At 39.7% G+C, this 18,009-nt stretch overlaps 1 protein-coding gene across 1 annotated transcript in view; it reads right to left on the bottom strand.

Moving 5' to 3' along the window:
* LOC118816058 (tripartite motif-containing protein 16-like) overlaps positions 1 to 17,419 on the bottom strand; it is a 20,163-nt gene extending 2,744 nt beyond the window's left edge. Inside the window, exons 1-5 of the mRNA XM_036582565.1 lie at positions 17,308 to 17,419; positions 2,365 to 2,972; positions 1,557 to 1,652; positions 1,114 to 1,347; positions 297 to 462 (exon numbers count right to left, since the gene is read on the bottom strand). Of these exons, the coding sequence (XP_036438458.1) occupies positions 297 to 462; positions 1,114 to 1,347; positions 1,557 to 1,652; positions 2,365 to 2,955 (1,087 nt within the window). The 5' untranslated portion in view covers positions 2,956 to 2,972; positions 17,308 to 17,419. The remainder of the gene's footprint in view (positions 1 to 296; positions 463 to 1,113; positions 1,348 to 1,556; positions 1,653 to 2,364; positions 2,973 to 17,307) is intronic.
* Positions 17,420 to 18,009: the final 590 nt, after the last annotated feature.

Genomic DNA, 18,009 nt, shown 5'->3' with positions numbered 1-18,009 from the left:
GTTTTCCACCTGTGGTTATTTGTTGTATATATATATGGAAGATATAGGTTAAAAGGCTGAGGTTGTGATGTTTATCTTCCCCCTTTTTTCTCTTGAGTGGTTTATACTTCTTAACCTAACCATTAGGGGAAAGGCTACAACAGGGGTTAGTCACTCATTCCTCAAAGGGTCATATTGTGGACCACCCACTGAGAATTCTGCTTTGATAAGGAGTAGGACTGAGAATTAGCAGAAATCAGTTGTAATTTACAAAGAAGATTTCCGTCCCTCTGTTTCCCAGCAGAAGCTCCTCTTACCATGTGGAGAGACTTTACTGAACTCCTCCTTGCAGAATTCCTCTAGTCTCTCTTTCAGATCAGAGAGAGATTTCCTCACTCCATCAAGTGAGGGATGTTGATGGACAGTGATGCTGGAGGAGTCCTCACATCCACATCCAGAAGAGACTCTCAGAGACTGGAAAATCTACAGAGAGAAAATGGAGAAGGAGAAATTTAAGGCCCAATCCCATTTCACCCCTCGCCCCTACCACTTAGCCCTACCCCTCCATTTTGCGTGTTCATGTCTAGGGGTAGGGTGTCCTGATTCTTGTTGAGATAGAGGGGTGGGGTGAAGTGTTGGGGCTACATGACTCTCCAAACAGAGTTTTTTCAGAGACTCCAAACAGAGTGTTATGAGAAAAAAAGAAAAAACAGCAAGATGGAGAACAAGAGACCAAAGAAACCCACAAATGTGAGAATTTTCTCTGCTAAAAAATTACGATAAACCTCGTATTATGTTAGTTTACTGTCGTTTCAATGTATTATTGTTTTTCTGCATAAAAATCACTAGTAGTCACTAGTAGTATGCTGATGTCTTGGTAGCTAGCTAGCTAAATTTCCTGTTTCACCTTAAATTTGCATTATTTAAGGTGAATTGGGAAAATTCAAATGAGAAGCTGGTGAATATGGATTGGACCAAAGAAGAAAAAGAGCAATACATGTCCTCAAACTAAGCTACAGCAAAAATAACCTTTCAATTTCAGAAATATTTATTGTCTCCTTAATGAACTTTTGGAAAGAGCCATTTTAGAGCCTCTCTGAGGAGCAGGTTCCTCTGTAGGTGAGTGATTGTTACCTGGAGGAAATGGATGTGATCCTCTGTGACTGAAAGCTGCTCCAGCTCAGTGTTTCTCCTCTTTAGATCATCAATCTCCTGCTGCAGGTTCCTCAGGAGTTCTCCAGTTTGTCTCAGCTGGTTCTTCTCCTGAGTTCTGATCAGCTCTGTTACCTCAGAGCGCTTTTTCTCAATGGAGCGGATCAGCTCAGTAAAGATCCTCTCACTGTCCTCCACTGCTGCCTGTGCAGAGCGCTGTTAGGACACAGACACACAAGATGGAGCTCCATTTAAACACCAGCTATCATTCACTCTCTCACTGGGACTCTAGATGACTGACTGTCCACATTGTGGCTGTGTAGGATCCCAAAGTGTCCAACACTGGACTCCTCACTGTCTGACTGGAGGAGAGTCTGAGTGAGCTGTGAAATAGCTGCTCCAGCAGATCTCTGCCCACTACTCACCTTAAGAGTGACCACAGCCTGTTTCAGCTCCTGCAGCTTCTTCTCTTTCTGCTGGAGTCTCTGCCAGGATTTCCTCTGAACCTCCTTCAGCTGATTCTGAGAAATGAATCATATTATAAAGTAAACATTTGAATGTTAAAGGCGGCTCAAGACCTTATAGACCATATTATTCTACACAGTTTGAGACTGTCTTACACACACATTATCTAAGCTGCTTATCCTTTTGGGTCACATGTGCTTGAGCCCAGCAGTCAATGGGCGGAAGGCAGGAAACACCCTGGGCAGGTTGGCAGTCCATCACCGGGCAGACAGACAGACATATACATTCACACAGACACACTTAGATCTAGGGTAAATTTAGCGTTTCCAGTTGGCCTGACTGCATGTCTTTGGACTGTGGGAGGAAACTGAAGCACCTGGACAAAACTCATGCTAGTATGGGGAGAACATGCAAATACCACATGGTCACCTGGTCAGAAAATCGAACACAGGCCCTTCTTGCTGGGAGACGCTACCCGCTGCACTACCGTGCCATTTTTTGAGACTGTGTGCACTTTATTAATCTGCAGACAGGCTAGAAGACGAGTGTTGGCTGGTAAAATGTTCAGACTGCTAAGACTAGTTTTGTAGTTTTGTGGAGAAAGAAAGTAATTTACCACTTTCTTATCCACAAAACACACAAACTGTTATAAATTATTCCCATGAATTTAATAATGAAATAATTTACGTCATATGGGAGCAAATTAATTCATTCTAGTATGGAAACAGAATTAGCATGAATTGATTGTAAAAGATTTCTGTTTCTCACCTGTTTCTTTTTTCTCTCTGCTGCAGCTGCAGCTGTATCGTGACCTTTGTGTTCATGCATCATGCACAAATAACAGATGCAGCTTTGGTCAGTACGGCAGTAGATCTCCATCAGTTTGTCATGTTGTGAGCAGATTCTTTCTTGTAGTCGTGTGGAGGCTTTGACCAGCTTGTGCTTCTTAAACGTTGGAGACTGATAGTGAGGTTTAAGATGAGCTTCACAGTAAGACACCAGACACACCAAACAGGACTTGATGGCTTTGCGTTTCCTCCCAGTGCAGAAATCACACTCCACATCTCCAGGTCCAGCGTAACAGTGAGCAGGAGGAGCAGCTTGGAGTTCTGTCTTCTTCACTTTCTCCAACATTTCAGCCATCATGTTGTTTCTGCGTAGAACAGGCCTCGGAGTGAAGGTCTCCCTGCACTGGGGGCAGCTGTAGACCCCCCTCTGATCCTCCTCGTTCCAGCAGCCATTAATACACACCATACAGAAACTGTGTCCACAGTGAATAGTCACTGGATCCTTCAGCAGATCCAGACAGACTGGACAGCTGAACTGGTCCTGATCTACTGAAATACTGGCCTCTGCCATTTTCCTGCACTCGCAGACTTAGAGAGAGAGAGAGAGAGAGAGAGAGAGAGAGAGAGAGAGCAGCACTCTGAGATCCGTTTCCCTTTCTCACTTTCTCTCCCACTTTTAAACTGAGGAGGAGTGACTTGCTGCTTCTGTGTTAAAGACTGTCATAGAGAGTGAGGAGAGGAGGAGACAGAGAGAAATGAGGAAAGAGAGGAAAGACAAGAAGGAGCATAGAAAAGAGGTGGAATTCTTAAGTGGAATATAAGAAATAAAGTTGTGGAGTCGTTTAAAGTGTAGAAGAGATGCAGTATCAGTGCGGATCCAGCTTCTCTACAGAAGCTGTTCTCATTAGGCTCAGTAACAGGAGTGCCATTTTTTTAGAGTGGGATTTCAGTGGGCCAGGCTGGTATCAGGGGGGGAGACGTTGATCATTCACAGCAACTAAAATTACACCTCAAATATTTTAACTCACCCATAACATATTCTGTCACATTAAGTAAAACGATAAAGTGTGACAACATTTAAGCCTTCAGAGGAGCAAAGACTGAGAGTCCTGTTCTCATTCAGCACTGATCATTTGTTGTCAGCTCTCCAATGAACTGGTCAGACAGTTCAAGAGGGCAGTCCTCATGTTAACAGTTAGTTAACAATTAGTTAACAGTACCCAGTGTGATTGGGCCTAGTGGACCCACTACTCGACTGCTCAAATTTAGTTTTAGTATGAAAGTTTTATGAATAAACAAAAACCAAAAACACCAAAATGAGAACATCTGAATTTCAATTTTAACACTGACCAATAAAAATCTTAAACAAATAACTATAACTGTGAGGGGTTTGCTGAGCTTTACTGTCTCCTGAGCCACCAACTCAATCTCAGAGACCCAGCTACAGCCTTCAGAGCTGAATCTCAGAGCTTTTCATCACTCTGATACGAGACGTATGAGGTTAAGGAGTCCTGAATTATCAGTTATACTTTCAGCATTTCAGAGATAAATGTGAGGACGACTGTTGTGTGGATGTGAATGGAGCTGAATGGAGCTACAAATGGTTAAATTGAAAAATTAAACACCTTCTTGGACATTTCTGTGAGAACTTCCTTCAATTTAGGAAAGTAGAAAGATGTGTTATATTAAAAAGTCAAATCTTTCTGTTTTTCTACAGCAAATAGTGTCTGGTCTGTTTGATTTCTAGCACTGCTGCTACTGAGGCACTGACTGTTCAGTGACTTTCACGCTCACTGATATCATGAACCTACAGAAAGCACTGAAAGTGATAAGCCGTGGGAGGTCATGCATTGCTTAGATTTTATCACAGGGAAAGGGTTTCTTGGGAACAGTGTGACACGGAGTGGCCAGTTCACTATTCCAACTAACAGTAAACGTTCCCACATCTTTGACTAACGTTATGTAAAGGTTCTCCTAATGTTAGGAGCAAACGTTCTCACAATAACGTCAATAGAACGTTCTATAAACGTTATGTGACCTTGAGAAAGGTTCTCACAATGTTAGTCTGAAACGTTCTAATAATAGATTTAAGATAAGATTTTACTTTTCTTCGTTTTTTTCTGACTGCATTTCATAAAAAAAACGGTTAAATAAGCAGACTGAACCGGTTTAAACCAGTTGCAGCCAGTCTACTCCGGTTTACTCCAGTGGGGGACCTGCCAGTCCACTTACAAGGTGAGAAGTGAAGAGTAAAATACTTTTTTTGTCAATGTTGCTTATGTTAAGGTTTATATAAAGACTTGTAATTCATTCTAGAAAGGTATCCCACGGATTTAGCATGTTAGCTAGCTACATTTGAATTGATTTCAGTTTAACACCTAGCTATTTAGCTAATGTACTTAGCTAATATTAGCCAACATAAAGTTAGTTATCTTGCTAACATTACATTAACATTATGTTATGGGCTTAATATGTTTAGTAATATAAAAATAACTCATAATTAGTAATGTAATAAAATGATACAATCGCTAAGATACATTAATTGCAGATATAAATGTCTATAAACGAGGAAAAAATAAATGTATGCATTTATGTTAAGATATGTTAGCATTAATAGAAAAACAGTGAAATGAAATAAAGCCACAAAGCTTCTTATTCGCCAGCTTTGTGTTAAAATTTTCCTGTTCCACCTTAAATTAAAGGTGGAACTGGAAAATTTGAAGGAGAAGCCGGTGAAAAGTAAGCCAATTTCAGCCTTGTAAATAAACCAGTGTAAATCTTGCAGACACTGGTGTTTATCTTGGACATATCGAATGAAATTTATAAATTCTCAACAAGCAAGATAATGTGAGGTTTACTCTTGTAAAGCATCCCTAAAAACAAATTTAAGCTTAAATATTGTACGAGTTCACGCTGATTCACGTAAGCAGACCTGGGCAATAGGGTTATGTGATTACATGCTGTCGACGATGTACGAGTTACCCGATGGCGATGTGTAAAAGAAAAAATCACTGTTTGTAAAAAGAACCCAGAGAGAATTAGAGAGGACTAGTTTACAGTTAAACAGCTTGTAAATAAGTTGGGAAACAGGGGTTCATGTTCATGTGTGCGGGCGCGCGACCTAATTGTCATTTTTTCTGTGCGTGGGTGAGTATGAGGCGCCAAACATGACAAAAGACGTGCGAGGAAATGCGAGATGGAATGAACAGTTAGGAAAGTGAAAGAGGTTCCGATACTTCACGAGAGAGAGTGAAACTGTGCAAGAGAGACTGAATCTGCAGGAGAGAGAGCGAAACTGCGCAAGAGTTACTGAATCCGTGCGAGAGATTGAAAGTTTGCCCACGAGAGAGAGCGAAACTGCGCAAGAGTTACTGAATCCGTGCGAGAGATTGAAAGGTTTGCCCACGACAGAGAGTGAAACTGCGCAAGAGATTGAACGTTTGCCCCCACGAGAAACTGCGCCAGAGACACTGAGTCCGCGTGAGAGAGATTGAACGTTTGCCTGCGAGAGACAGTGAAACTGCGCGAGAGAAATTGAACATTTGCCCGTGAGAGAGAGTGAAACTGCGTGAGAGAGATTGGAAGTTTATTTACCTGAAGTGTGCCTCAATCAAGCTGACACAGTTCTGTCTTTTTTAGCCTGCCGTCCTGGCGTTTGGTCTGCCACTAAGAGTTACGGGCGACAGGGCCAGAGAAAATGTGTTGCAGAATAGATGATAAGAAAACAAGGCATAGAAAACTTTTTTATTGTTGGGGGAAGCATGCATACTTGGGTTTGGGAGCAAATCCAATTTTTTTTAAATATACAACTAAAATAGTCCCTCTTTCCTTGTTGTTCCAATATTAATAATTTGCTTTTCACTATGTGATTGATCAGCTTTCACCAATGTCATAAATAATAAAGCGTTTTATTAAAATATCTAAAAGAGTAACATTACTGTCAGGTCAATGCGCTAGTATTCACATGGCTGTAGGTTGTATGGTATAACAGGCTACCGTCTACAAATTACTGCTGACTTTTATTTTACCTTAAAAGAAACAATTTACCTTGGTCTTCCACAGGTCCTAACTAAAGGTGGATGAAGCAGTGGATTGAGCTGAAGGTGGAGTTTGTGCTCCACTTGCAAAAACATTGCTGTTATACTGTCAAGAAGCTCAGACAACAGGGGACGTATAACAGGGCCTTGATCATCCCGCAGAATACGATTATATTACAATAGGATTTCATTCTAAGTGATTGTGAGTAAAGTACATAACATGACAAATAATAGTGTATAATAATGTTTAATAATGCAACAATACGTAAACAAAATAATATAATACACAATCATTAATAGCATTTGACTGTGTTCTTCCAACAACTGGTGGCAGTGTTCTAGGTTATTGAAATCTCTAGCCTGCAAATGTTCTTCACAATAAAGCATGCAAGTGTTTGGCTCCCTTAGCACTGCTTTATATCATTACACTGGATTGTAAAAAAAATTAAGGTAAATAAAGACCAAGGCTATCCTTTGTATCCTCATATTGATAGCAAACACTGCAGCAGGCTGACAGTGGTTAACATGAACAAGCTTCTGCCCAATGTTAACCTCTCAATCTCTCGCGCAGTTTCACTCTCTCTCGCAGGCAAACCTTTAATCTTTCTTGCGGGCAATATTTCAATCTTTCTCGTGGGCAATCTTTCAATCTCTCTCGTGGGCAAACTTTCAATCTTTCTCGTGGGCAATCTTTCAATCTTTCTTGCGGGCAATCTTTCAATCTTTCTCATGGGCAGTCTTTCAATCTCTCTCGCGGGCAAACTTTCAGTCTCTCTCGTGGGCAATCTTTCAATCTTTCTTGCGGGCAATCTTTCAATCTTTCTCATGGGCAGTCTTTCAATCTCTCTCGCGGGCAAACTTTCAATCTTTCTCGTGGGCAATCTTTCAATCTCTCTCGTAGGCAATCTTTCAATCTCTCTCGTGGGCAAACTTTCAGTCTCTCTTGTGCAGTTTCACTCTCTCTCGCGGACAAACTTTCAATCTCTCGCGCAATTTTTCTCTCTCGTATGGATTCAGTGCCTCTTGCGCAGTTTCACTCTCTCTCATGCAGTATCGCAACCTCTTTCGCATCCTAAAGGTTCATTGCATCTCGCGTTTCCTTGCACGTCTTTTGTCATGTTTGGCGCTTCATTGGGGGGAGAGAGAGAGAGACAGAGAGAGAGAGAGAGAGAGAGAGAGAGAGCTGTCCATTAGTTCTTTCTGTTATGCATATGGCTCTTCATCTTTTAGGTATTTTACGTGTACTTTAGCTTGAGTGAATGGACCCGAAAATAAATTCCACCGTGTTCTGGAATTCATCTTGAAAGAAGCTGTTCTTGCTAAAATTTTCACATTACACGTAAATGGTGCAGCAGTTCCATTCAGGCGCCAAAATGAACTGCTGCACCATTTAAGGTGGAACTGGAAAATGCGACTAGGAAGCCAGCTTCAGCCATGTCAACTTTCTGAGGTCTGTCTACCGTTGAAATGCCTCAACACCAACTCTAGGAGGTCTTTCCACTGTTGAAATTTCATTGTCTACTCTAGGAACTTCTTCACAATCTTTCTTCTTCGTATCCTCTCTGTGGTTGGTGTGGCGCAACGGATAACACCAGTGCCTGCCCAGTGAGCTATCACACCGTGTGGCAGATTGGGGTTTGATTCCTGGTCTGGGTGCCAATGCTGTACTAAACTAATAAGAATCCTTGGGCAAGACTCCTAACACTACATGGGCCCACCTCTGAAAAATGAATACCAACCTTGTAAGTGGCTCTGCCAAAAATTTATTTATTTTTTTTTTATGGAAGCATATCAGTATCAAAATGAAAATAAAAATGTAATATGCAAAATGGCATTTTAATCCTAAGTTTGAATGTATATTTTCCACTCATACATGCAGGTCTGTGCTCTCAAATTCAGTAATTCTACTAACATTTGTCATTTGGTGGACTAGTATTGACATTTCATTTACACAAGTATTTAGAAGCTTTGAATAGCTTTATTCAAATTAAAAAGCATTTCCAGAACTGCATATTGATGCTTTATGTGATAATTCACTGATGATGTCAAAGGAATAAAAAAGAAGGTTCGTTGAAAAAGCACATCTTTGTACAATCTGATGTTTATTTTTTAGAGGCTTGCTGGGTCATGCACCCCAAGGTGGTGTTCATGGTGTTGAATGTATTGGGGACACCATAAAACATGCTCTACCCAGGGGATCAAGGGTAAGTCACACCTTTGCTGTTTACTTTTTTCTAGAAACATGTTACACTCTAGGGTGTCCCTAAATCTTAAGCACTCTGGTCCTGGTCTATTGCAGACTAGTCCGTTTGCATCCTTGTATAATTTATCCCACCTTTACCTTGTTCATCAATGGTCAGGACCACCACAGAGCAGATATTATTTGCCTGCAGTGACACTGACGTGGTGGTGGTGTGTTAGTGTGTGTTGTGCTGGTACGAGTGGATCAGACACGGCAGTGCTGCTGGAGTTTTTAAACACTGTGTCCACTCACTGTCCACTCTATTAGACACTCCTACCTTGTCAGTCTACCTTGTAGATGTAAAGTCAGAGACAACCGCTCATCTGCTGCTACACAGTTAGTGTTGGTCATCCTCTAGTCCTTTATCAGTGGTCACAAGATGCTGCTCACAAGATGCTGTTGACTGGATATTTTTGGTGGGTGGACTATTCTCAGTCCAGCAGTGACACTGAGGTGTTTAAAAACTCCAGCAGCACTGCTGTGTCTGATCCACTTCTGCTAGCGTGACACACTAAGGCCATGTTCACGCAGCAGATAAAAGTGGCCCAAATCCGATTTTCTCACCAAATTTGATTTTTTTAGGTGGTTCACATCATCTTTTTAATGTGATCTATAGCTGACATTCATCTGAACAGTTCACGCTCCTAAAGTGATGCACATGCCCAAAGGAACAATGCTTCACTTCATGTGACACACTTATCCAGAGTCAACTGTAACAGCCACTTGTTTAACCTCTTTTTCCAGCTCATTGTGCCTGCTTTTTTCTTTTTATAACTGGTTTTAATCTGCCGCCAGAGAGGTTACTATTTTGACAAGAAAATGAAAGTGAAACCTATCAGTCTGTTTAAACAGTGTGTCAGGGTTTCTACTTTTAAATAGCTCTGTAAAAGATAAACAAGACTCACATTGTTACAGCTCATACTATGACTATCACAGAATACTCCAAAACATTCAGAGTTGAGCTGGATTGATGTTTGCATCGCATGAATTCCGATCTGGTTGTTCAGACAGAGTCGCATTACCGCAATTCGGATACATATAAGATTTTAATGTCATGTTAATGGTGATCTGGAACAGTATTATAAAGAGAAACACATGGTAACTCATTATTAATTAACCGGGAGTTGATGATCTGGAACAGTATTATAAAGTGAAACACATGGTAACTCACTATTAATGAACTAGGAGTTAATGATAATCAGGAACAGTATTATAAATTGAACTACATTAGAAATAAAAACCCCTAAAGAAATTATGTACTGTAGTACAAAAAGTATTAATAAAGAAATAAAAAAAGTAAGAGTTAGTAAGTTGTTTATCGAGTCATTTTTATTTGTGAACAGTCCAAATGTGAAAACATCCATTACCCATTACCACTGAAGGAGAAAGTCTGAGAGCTGAGACTGATCACAGTATGTTCTGCTAGTGCATTAGTTACACATCTTTCCGTTTCATATCTGAGGCAAAAGTTTTACTGCCTATTAGCTTAGCTCACATTAGCATATAGCATATATTAGCACATAAGTTAACTACCTAGCTAGCATGCACTCATAACAGAACATCAGCAGCAGGTTTAGGTTTAATAAAGCACTAACATGTGCTTATAATGCTGAAACAACACAGTAAAACAGACATTGTACAAGAAGACTACTTAGCTCAGATTAGTAAGCAAGTCAGCTAACTGTGTATCTACATTAGTGCTGCAGTCTGAATAAAACCTTGAATCTGAATTAAAAGTCTTACATTAACAGCCCAGGGGTCTACCATGAGTCTGATTCACTCATCATACATTAGGAGATACAGTGAGTCACAATTAAAATATGAACAGAATTATCAAACTAATCCACTGAGAACACAGGATTAACTGCTCTCCTTTACCAGTGCTCGCAAAAACCTCATGGGTGCTCAACAGAAACACTAAAGCTATCAAAATAAGAGACCTGTGCAACTATACTGTTAAATGGAAGTTTATTTAATTCAATAGAACTCTAAAATGTTTCTTATTTTAAATGTCAGACTCTTAGCGGTCTGAGGGTCTACCATGAGTCCTCATCATACATGAGGAGATACAGTGAATCACAAATAAAATATGAACAGAATAGTTCAATTTATAGCAGTAGTTCAATTTATAAAACTGTTTCTGATCATCATTAACTCCTAGTTCATTAATAGTGAGTTACCATGTGTTTCACTTTATAATACTGTTCCTGATTATCATTAACTCCTAGTTCATTAATAATGAGTTACCATGTGTTTCACTTTATAATACTGTTCCTGATCATCATTAACTCCTAGTTCATTAATAATGAGTTACTATTGTTTCATTTTATATTGTTTCTGATCATCATTAGCTCCTATTGAAGAACAGCAACATCTCAGTCATTATCTAACAGACAGTAATTAGATAATCACTTGGTAATATGTAGAACCAAGTGAATTTGAAGGCAGGACACACACACAGTCAGATATTTCTATGAGCCCTCTCTTCAACTGACCCTGCCCTCAAGAAAACACTAAAGGAGAACTACTGTTCAGAAGAAACACTGGCACACATGCTCCTGCAGAAAAGAATGGTGTTTTCTTTTCCAAAGATGAGAGGTAAGCAGACTGGTCCACTGAATACTGTAGTATTTTAGCAGTTGTTCCATTTGTAGGCTGATATGCAAATTGGTTCACACTGCCAAATGTGAAGATGTGCATTAGCATTTTAAGGTTTCTGATCAAAACAAATACATGAGGGACACCAGTCAGTACAGTGTGGTGTGATGCCCCCATCCTTCTCTGAGGATACTTGTTTCTGTGAATGCGAATGGAGGATGTAATCCATTATATTGTGGAGACTGTACTACATATATATATATATATATATATATATATATATATATATATAGCAATGCTTAGTTCCCGATTAGTTACTTATTAACTATGAAACAGTATTGTAAAATGTTACCGAGACATGTTCTGTTTTTAGATACAAAATTGAAGGAGAAAATGTGAGCCTTCATATGTTACCAAAGGATATGAAAATTACAGAAAAATTAGTGCAGTTTATTTGGAAAAAAACTTCAAGAGAAAACTTTCACTTTTTTGTTTGCAGTAACCGTTTTCTAGAAATTTGTTGCAGGTTTTGTAAATTTTACTCAATAACAGATGAGGTTTGACACTTAACTTATACTGACGCTAGACGCTGTTCCATCCATTTATCCTGGGGACACAGCAAGCACGAGCCAGCTGGTAAGTTTATTTTTCCTGAGTTTTATCCGTTGACTATGTACAAAAAATCTACGAAGCTGAAGTCAGCTTCTTATTCACAAGCTTCTGGTTAAATTTTTTTCCTGTTCCACCGTCAATGGTGAGGCAGTTATGGTAAAATTTGAACAAGAAGGCCTGCTGCAGCATTTAAGGCGGAACAAGAAAATTCAAACAAGAAGCTAACTAATATAAAGCTGGTAAATAAGAAGCTGATTTTAGCCTTGTAACAAATCTGCAGTGTGCTAGATGATTAGCCTTACAATGTACATAGATGATTCATATTAAATGCTGACAGGACATTTTATATGGTTACAGGATGTTGACAAGGAAAGTGAGGCCATATCTTACTCAATAAGTTTGTCAGATAGCTAAGCTTGCCGAATTAGGTGGTATTCATGATGTTCATTACAATAATTCTGACAAAAAAAGAATCATGACTTTGGAGTTGTTTGTGAAGAAAGTGAGTCATGATAAAGGTTGCCCTCATAAGCTCCTAGTATAGTGTAAGTAAGATAAGGTTCAAGTGCATATGGAACATGGAGAAAGCAGCTTTCTGGCAGAAAGCCCTGAAAGCAAACTTCTATTTGCATATTCATAGATCCAAGCATGCTGATTGAAGGCAAAGGTGTAGCATTACATCTAAACAACTTTTAAGGCATTAGGGGATTCTTTTGGAAAAACTTAAAAATGTCATTTTGATGAACAGAGTATGACCTTTTTCATTTATAATATTGATTGATTTTATTCAAGAACAGTTGTACTGAATGACTATTCAGCATGTTATATATAAATATCAGAATCAGAAACAATTTATTTTAATCACGTATGTTACACATACAAGGAATTTGTCATGATGAATGAATACTAAACAGACCAGACAAGCACATATACTGCTAACAAATATTCCAAAGAAAAGAAGGCCTATATTTAAGGAACAGTAGAATAAAAACATATAGGAAATATTGTAGGAATTGTGGGTAAATTATTACCATTAATTAATGTATCATGAATTAATAATTGATAATTGGGGCACCAGTCCAACAGGACAAAATAGTGAGGTACACTGGATAGTTAACAAAAGGAATAATAGTAATTTTCTCATTTGATTACTCAAATTGGGTGGAGTTCTTTCTTAGCCATTAGAACGTCTGTGATATGGGAGACACACATGGGTAAAACATTCACAAAGTTTAATAATAAAGCACTTGGTAAAAAGGGTAATGCAGGATATGCAAGTATAAGAAAAGAGAACAGCTGCAAAAGTAAAATAAACAAACAAATATGGGAAATCTAAGAGATATAGGTACAGTCAAATAGGCAGTATTGAGTTGCCGGAATGAAAACCAAAAGCGGGACTAACTAACATCTTATGTAAAGCCAGTCATACACTGTGCAATTTTGGAAATCTGGTTCTTTGGTGACTCACACTGTGCGTTTGAATCACCCCTCGTGAACAGCCAAAGCCTGCGATTTATGTGCTCACACTGTACGAAAACACTCGGTCCGACTGACATGACATGACATGACATGGGTGCTCACACTGCATGTGACACGTAGCCCCTACAGACGCTCTGTCTACAATAAAGCTGTTTCATTCAAAACAACATGCTGCACCTCCGAGTCCTGATCAGAACACTAGCTGAATCTCAAATGGCTCCCTGCTCCCTACATAGTGCACCACATATTAAAATAATGGCTCCTGCACTCATAAAGTGCATCACATGTCTAATAAATAGCCTTCTGAGATGTCGGTTCGTGAGGCTGCTCACACTGTGAGACAAGCAACCAAAATTTCTGAATTGTCAGAAATCCACCCAATCGTCCGACTGCTCAATCGGAGCTCGTTTGGGCAGTTAATCAGGCATCGTTTCTCCTCTCACACTGCAGGGCAAACGACGGCTGATGAAGCTGAAATTCGGCCCGATAATGAAATTCAGTCTGGTTTAAAAAGGGCTAAAATCGCACAGTGTACGCCTGCCTTAAGATGGCAAACTTATCCGTCTAGACTTTACATCCTAACTAGATTCCAGAGGGTTTACAGCATCTTAAAACTTGCCACCCTGTCATATTGGGAGAAAAGCAAAGAGAAGCTTGTATTTGCTGAAAAGTGTGTCCTTGGGTTCAACTTCTTGGGCCTGTCCTCAGGAATTGCGAAGGACAGAAAAATGTACCAGTCCAGAAGTTTGCATGCATTGTCTCGTATTCCGATGAGTATGAATCAAAAGAGGATCAGCCAAAAGGTCGGAGCTGAAAGTTCAGACTGCAAAGTTGGTGGCTGGATATAAGGAATTTGCAACTTCAAAGAAAACTTGAGGTGACTTTTATGGGGTTTAGGCATATTCATCCCACAATGTTGATTGATCCTCCTTCCACATGGGAGGAGTCTGGGGTTTCATCATGCCTATCAGGCTTTTCTTGTGATACTGGACATAAAATACACATTATGTCCATATCATGCAACTGCTGTGTCCCACAACTTTGAAGATCATTCCAATGTCTCCAGCATGATTCTACCGTTAATTTGAGATGAAACTGAATAGTATGTTTTGTATATTTCACACACACTTGAAAGAAAGGAATCAATGACATGACACCATACTGTTTCACTATGACAAATCACTTGATGTTATGGATATTGTCGATGTATGTCGGTCTTGCTAATGGAAATTGACATTTTATGAAAATGGGACATGCTTGTTTTTCCTTTTGAAGGCTATATTTATCGAGCTGCTGGGCAGTGACTCCTAGCAAGTCAAAGAGATGCTCCTTAAGCGGTACCCTTTTCGCTTCATGGTTTTTGGTCTGTCATTGTTCATGAAGGTTTAGATTAGACAGAACCCTTTTATGACACTACTTAGAGGAAGGCCTTGCCTTTGGAAAACTTCCATGACCACCTTCAGGGCCGTAAACCTTGTAGAGTTATATACTCTGGTTTATGGATAGGTCTTGTCACTGGTATTGGAGATGGTGTGTTGTGCCATTTTATAGCTGTTGTTCCTATAATATATGTTAATCTAATATACATGAATATATAAATATCTATAGATAAATTGTTTCTTTGTTAGCAGGGAGAGAGAGGAAATCTGGAAAGAACTTTAAGAATGTCATTGTTGGGGACACATTTCTGTTCTTGACACATATTTTCTGTTAAATGCAGTTTTCATTCTTTTGTTTTTTTATGATTTTGTTAACACAGTAGTCAGCAATGCCGTACTGCTGTAAGTTTTGTTGATGTGTAAATCTTCATATTAAATAACATAAAAACTGGGGAAGTATACCCCAAAATAGTTCTACAGTGAACTGGGCTGAGTCCCGGATTTAGGTGCCTAGCCAGTACGCCTAGTCGTATGTAAAAATACCAAATCTACATTTATTTTTTATCTTTCTCTTTTTCATTTAATAACATAAAACAATTTACCCTCTTTATCATTATTTCATAACTGAATCAAGCACTTTAACTAATGATCCTGAACCAACTCCAAACCCAGCGTAGAGAGGCTGAGTGAATGTGGTGTGGACTGTGTGTAGGAGGGTCATTGTGTCAGAGACGCTGTAGAAGGACAGAGTTCCTGCACTGTGATCCACATACACTCCTATTCTGGAGGATGATGGACCTGAGAGCTCAGTCTTAATGCTGTTGTGACAGAAGGAGAGAGAGGAAGAACAGTCCAGCCTCCAGGACTGATTGTTGTATCCAAACCAACACTCATTAACCCATCCTTGCCTGCTGATCCCCTTATATGACACTGATATGGACACCCAACCAATCCACTCAACCTCCCAGTAACAGCGTCCACTCACACTCTCTACTGACAACACCTGGGGCCTAGAGTCAAATCTCTCTGGATGGTCAGAGTAACGCTGCTCTCCTCTTCTCCTCGTCACCACTCTGTTCTGCTCAGACAGACTGAGCTGATGATTTACTGTGTTGGGATCCAGAGTCAGTCCATAGAAATCTGAAACAAAGAAAATAAAAAGATTTTTTTTATTTACAAAATATAATTGTTAAAAATGCTTTGCAGAACATAATCATGTACTGTCACACATTATACATTTTTGTATTTAAGATTTTAGAGATTTTTTGGTACGTGAATGTGTGTGTTTGTATCTGTGTGTGTGTGTGTGTGTGTGTGTGTGAGTGTGTGTGTGAGTGTGTGTGTGTGTGTGTGTATTGTGTGTGTTGTTCATACACTGTAGAAAATCTTCTCTGGTTTTTGGCTCTGAGGATAAGATGGTCTGAACTGCTGCAGCTGTGGAGACACACAAACACACTGATTGAACAGAATGAATGAAGGAAACTCAAACACTCGCTCAGAAAGACAGAAGCAGCTAAAAGACACACAGCACAGTCTCCATGTTTAAATCAGATCAGTTTGGGTTTCACACAGGATTCAGTTACTCTTTACCTTTTATTGAGTTACTGTGTTACTCTGACTGTCTCTCTCTCACTGTTCAGTTCAGAATGATATATTAGCATGAGTTGCTTTATGTTACATTCTACCACCGTAATTGTAAAAAGATAAACATTTAGGCAACGTTTCCCAAACTGGTCCTCAGGGCCTCCCAGATGGTCCACAACTGTGCTCCAACCTACCTTACAGCACAAAGGCCTGAAGGAAAAATGTAGACCATCTCGGGGCCTCTGGGAATAGGGTTGGGAATCACTGATTTAGGGAATGCAATAACAGTAATAATACTGAAAATAACATTAAATTAATTTGTACAACAACCACAACCCCAACATCTAAGCCTAAACTAAGACCATGTGTGGACACATGAACATGCTTATATATATATGGTGAGCACGATATTTACTTTCTCATTTTATTTGGTTAATACGTGATATTTTCATTGTTATTTTAATGAATAATATTTTCTTTCTGTACTGTAAGTGTACACTTTGAAGTGTACTCTCTCTCTCTAGTTCGGTACTAAGGGGGGGTGATGGATAAATATGGTACTATTACACTAGAACAGCTGCATAATCTCTTTTAATAGCATAAGCTGTGTAATTTACTATTGAAGTAAAGATTTCTGTCCTCTTACCATGTAGAGAGATTTTACTGAACTCCTCCTTGCAGAATTCCTCTAGTCTCTTTTTCAGATCAGAGAGAGATTTCCTCACTCCATCAAATGAGGGATGCTGATGGACAGTGATGCTGGAGGATTCCTCACATCCAGAAGAGACACTCAGAGACTGGAAACTCTACAGAGAGTAAATGGAGAATGGAGAGAGATGAAGAAGAACAAGAGCATTAAATGTGCTCACCAAAAATAAGTAATAAATAATTCCTAAGATTCAGGGAAAAACATTCCCTTAACGAACTTTGAGAAAGAGCCATTTTAGAGCCTCTCTGAGGAGCAGGTTCCTCTGTAGGTGAGTGATGGTTACCTGGAGGAAATGGATGTGATCCTCTGTGACTGAAAGCTGCTCCAGCTCAGTGTTTCTCCTCTTTAGATCATCAATCTCCTGCTGCAGGTTCTCCAGGAGTTCTTCAGTTTGTCTCAGCTGGTTCTTCTCCTGAGTTCTGATCAGCTTTGTTACCTCAGAGTGCTTTTTCTCAATGGAGCGGATCAGCTCAGTAAAGATCCTCTCACTGTCCTCCACTGCTGCCTGTGCAGAGCGCTGTTAGGACACAGACACACAAGATGGAGCTCCATTTAAACACCAGCTATCATTCACTCTCTCACTGGGACTCTAGATGACTGACTGTCCACATTGTGGCTGTGTGGGATCCCAAAGTGTCCAACACTGGACTCCTCACTGTCTGACTGGAGGAGAGTCTGAGTGAGCTGTAAAATAGCTGTTCCAGCAGATCTCTGCCCACTACTCACCTTAACAGTGACCACATCCTGTTTCAGCTCCTGCAGCTTCTTCTGTTTCTCCCAGAGTCTCTGCTGGAATTTCCTCTGAATCTTCTTCAGCTCACTCTGAGAAATAAAACATATTCAGTTTTTGGTGAAATTTACAACAAGGGACTGTATTTATGGCAGCTGAACAGTTATAGCTCTATGTGAGCACCACAAACCAAACAAAGCATCACAAGTGCTGCAAGATGGACGTTGGCTGCTCAAAGTTATTTTGACTAGTTTG

The sequence above is a fragment of the Colossoma macropomum genome, unplaced genomic scaffold, assembly GCF_904425465.1.
Source record: "Colossoma macropomum unplaced genomic scaffold, Colossoma_macropomum, whole genome shotgun sequence".
NCBI lineage: Eukaryota > Metazoa > Chordata > Actinopteri > Characiformes > Serrasalmidae > Colossoma > Colossoma macropomum.
Note: the sequence above shows the minus strand (reverse complement) of the source record. Positions and strands in the feature narration are given on the sequence as shown.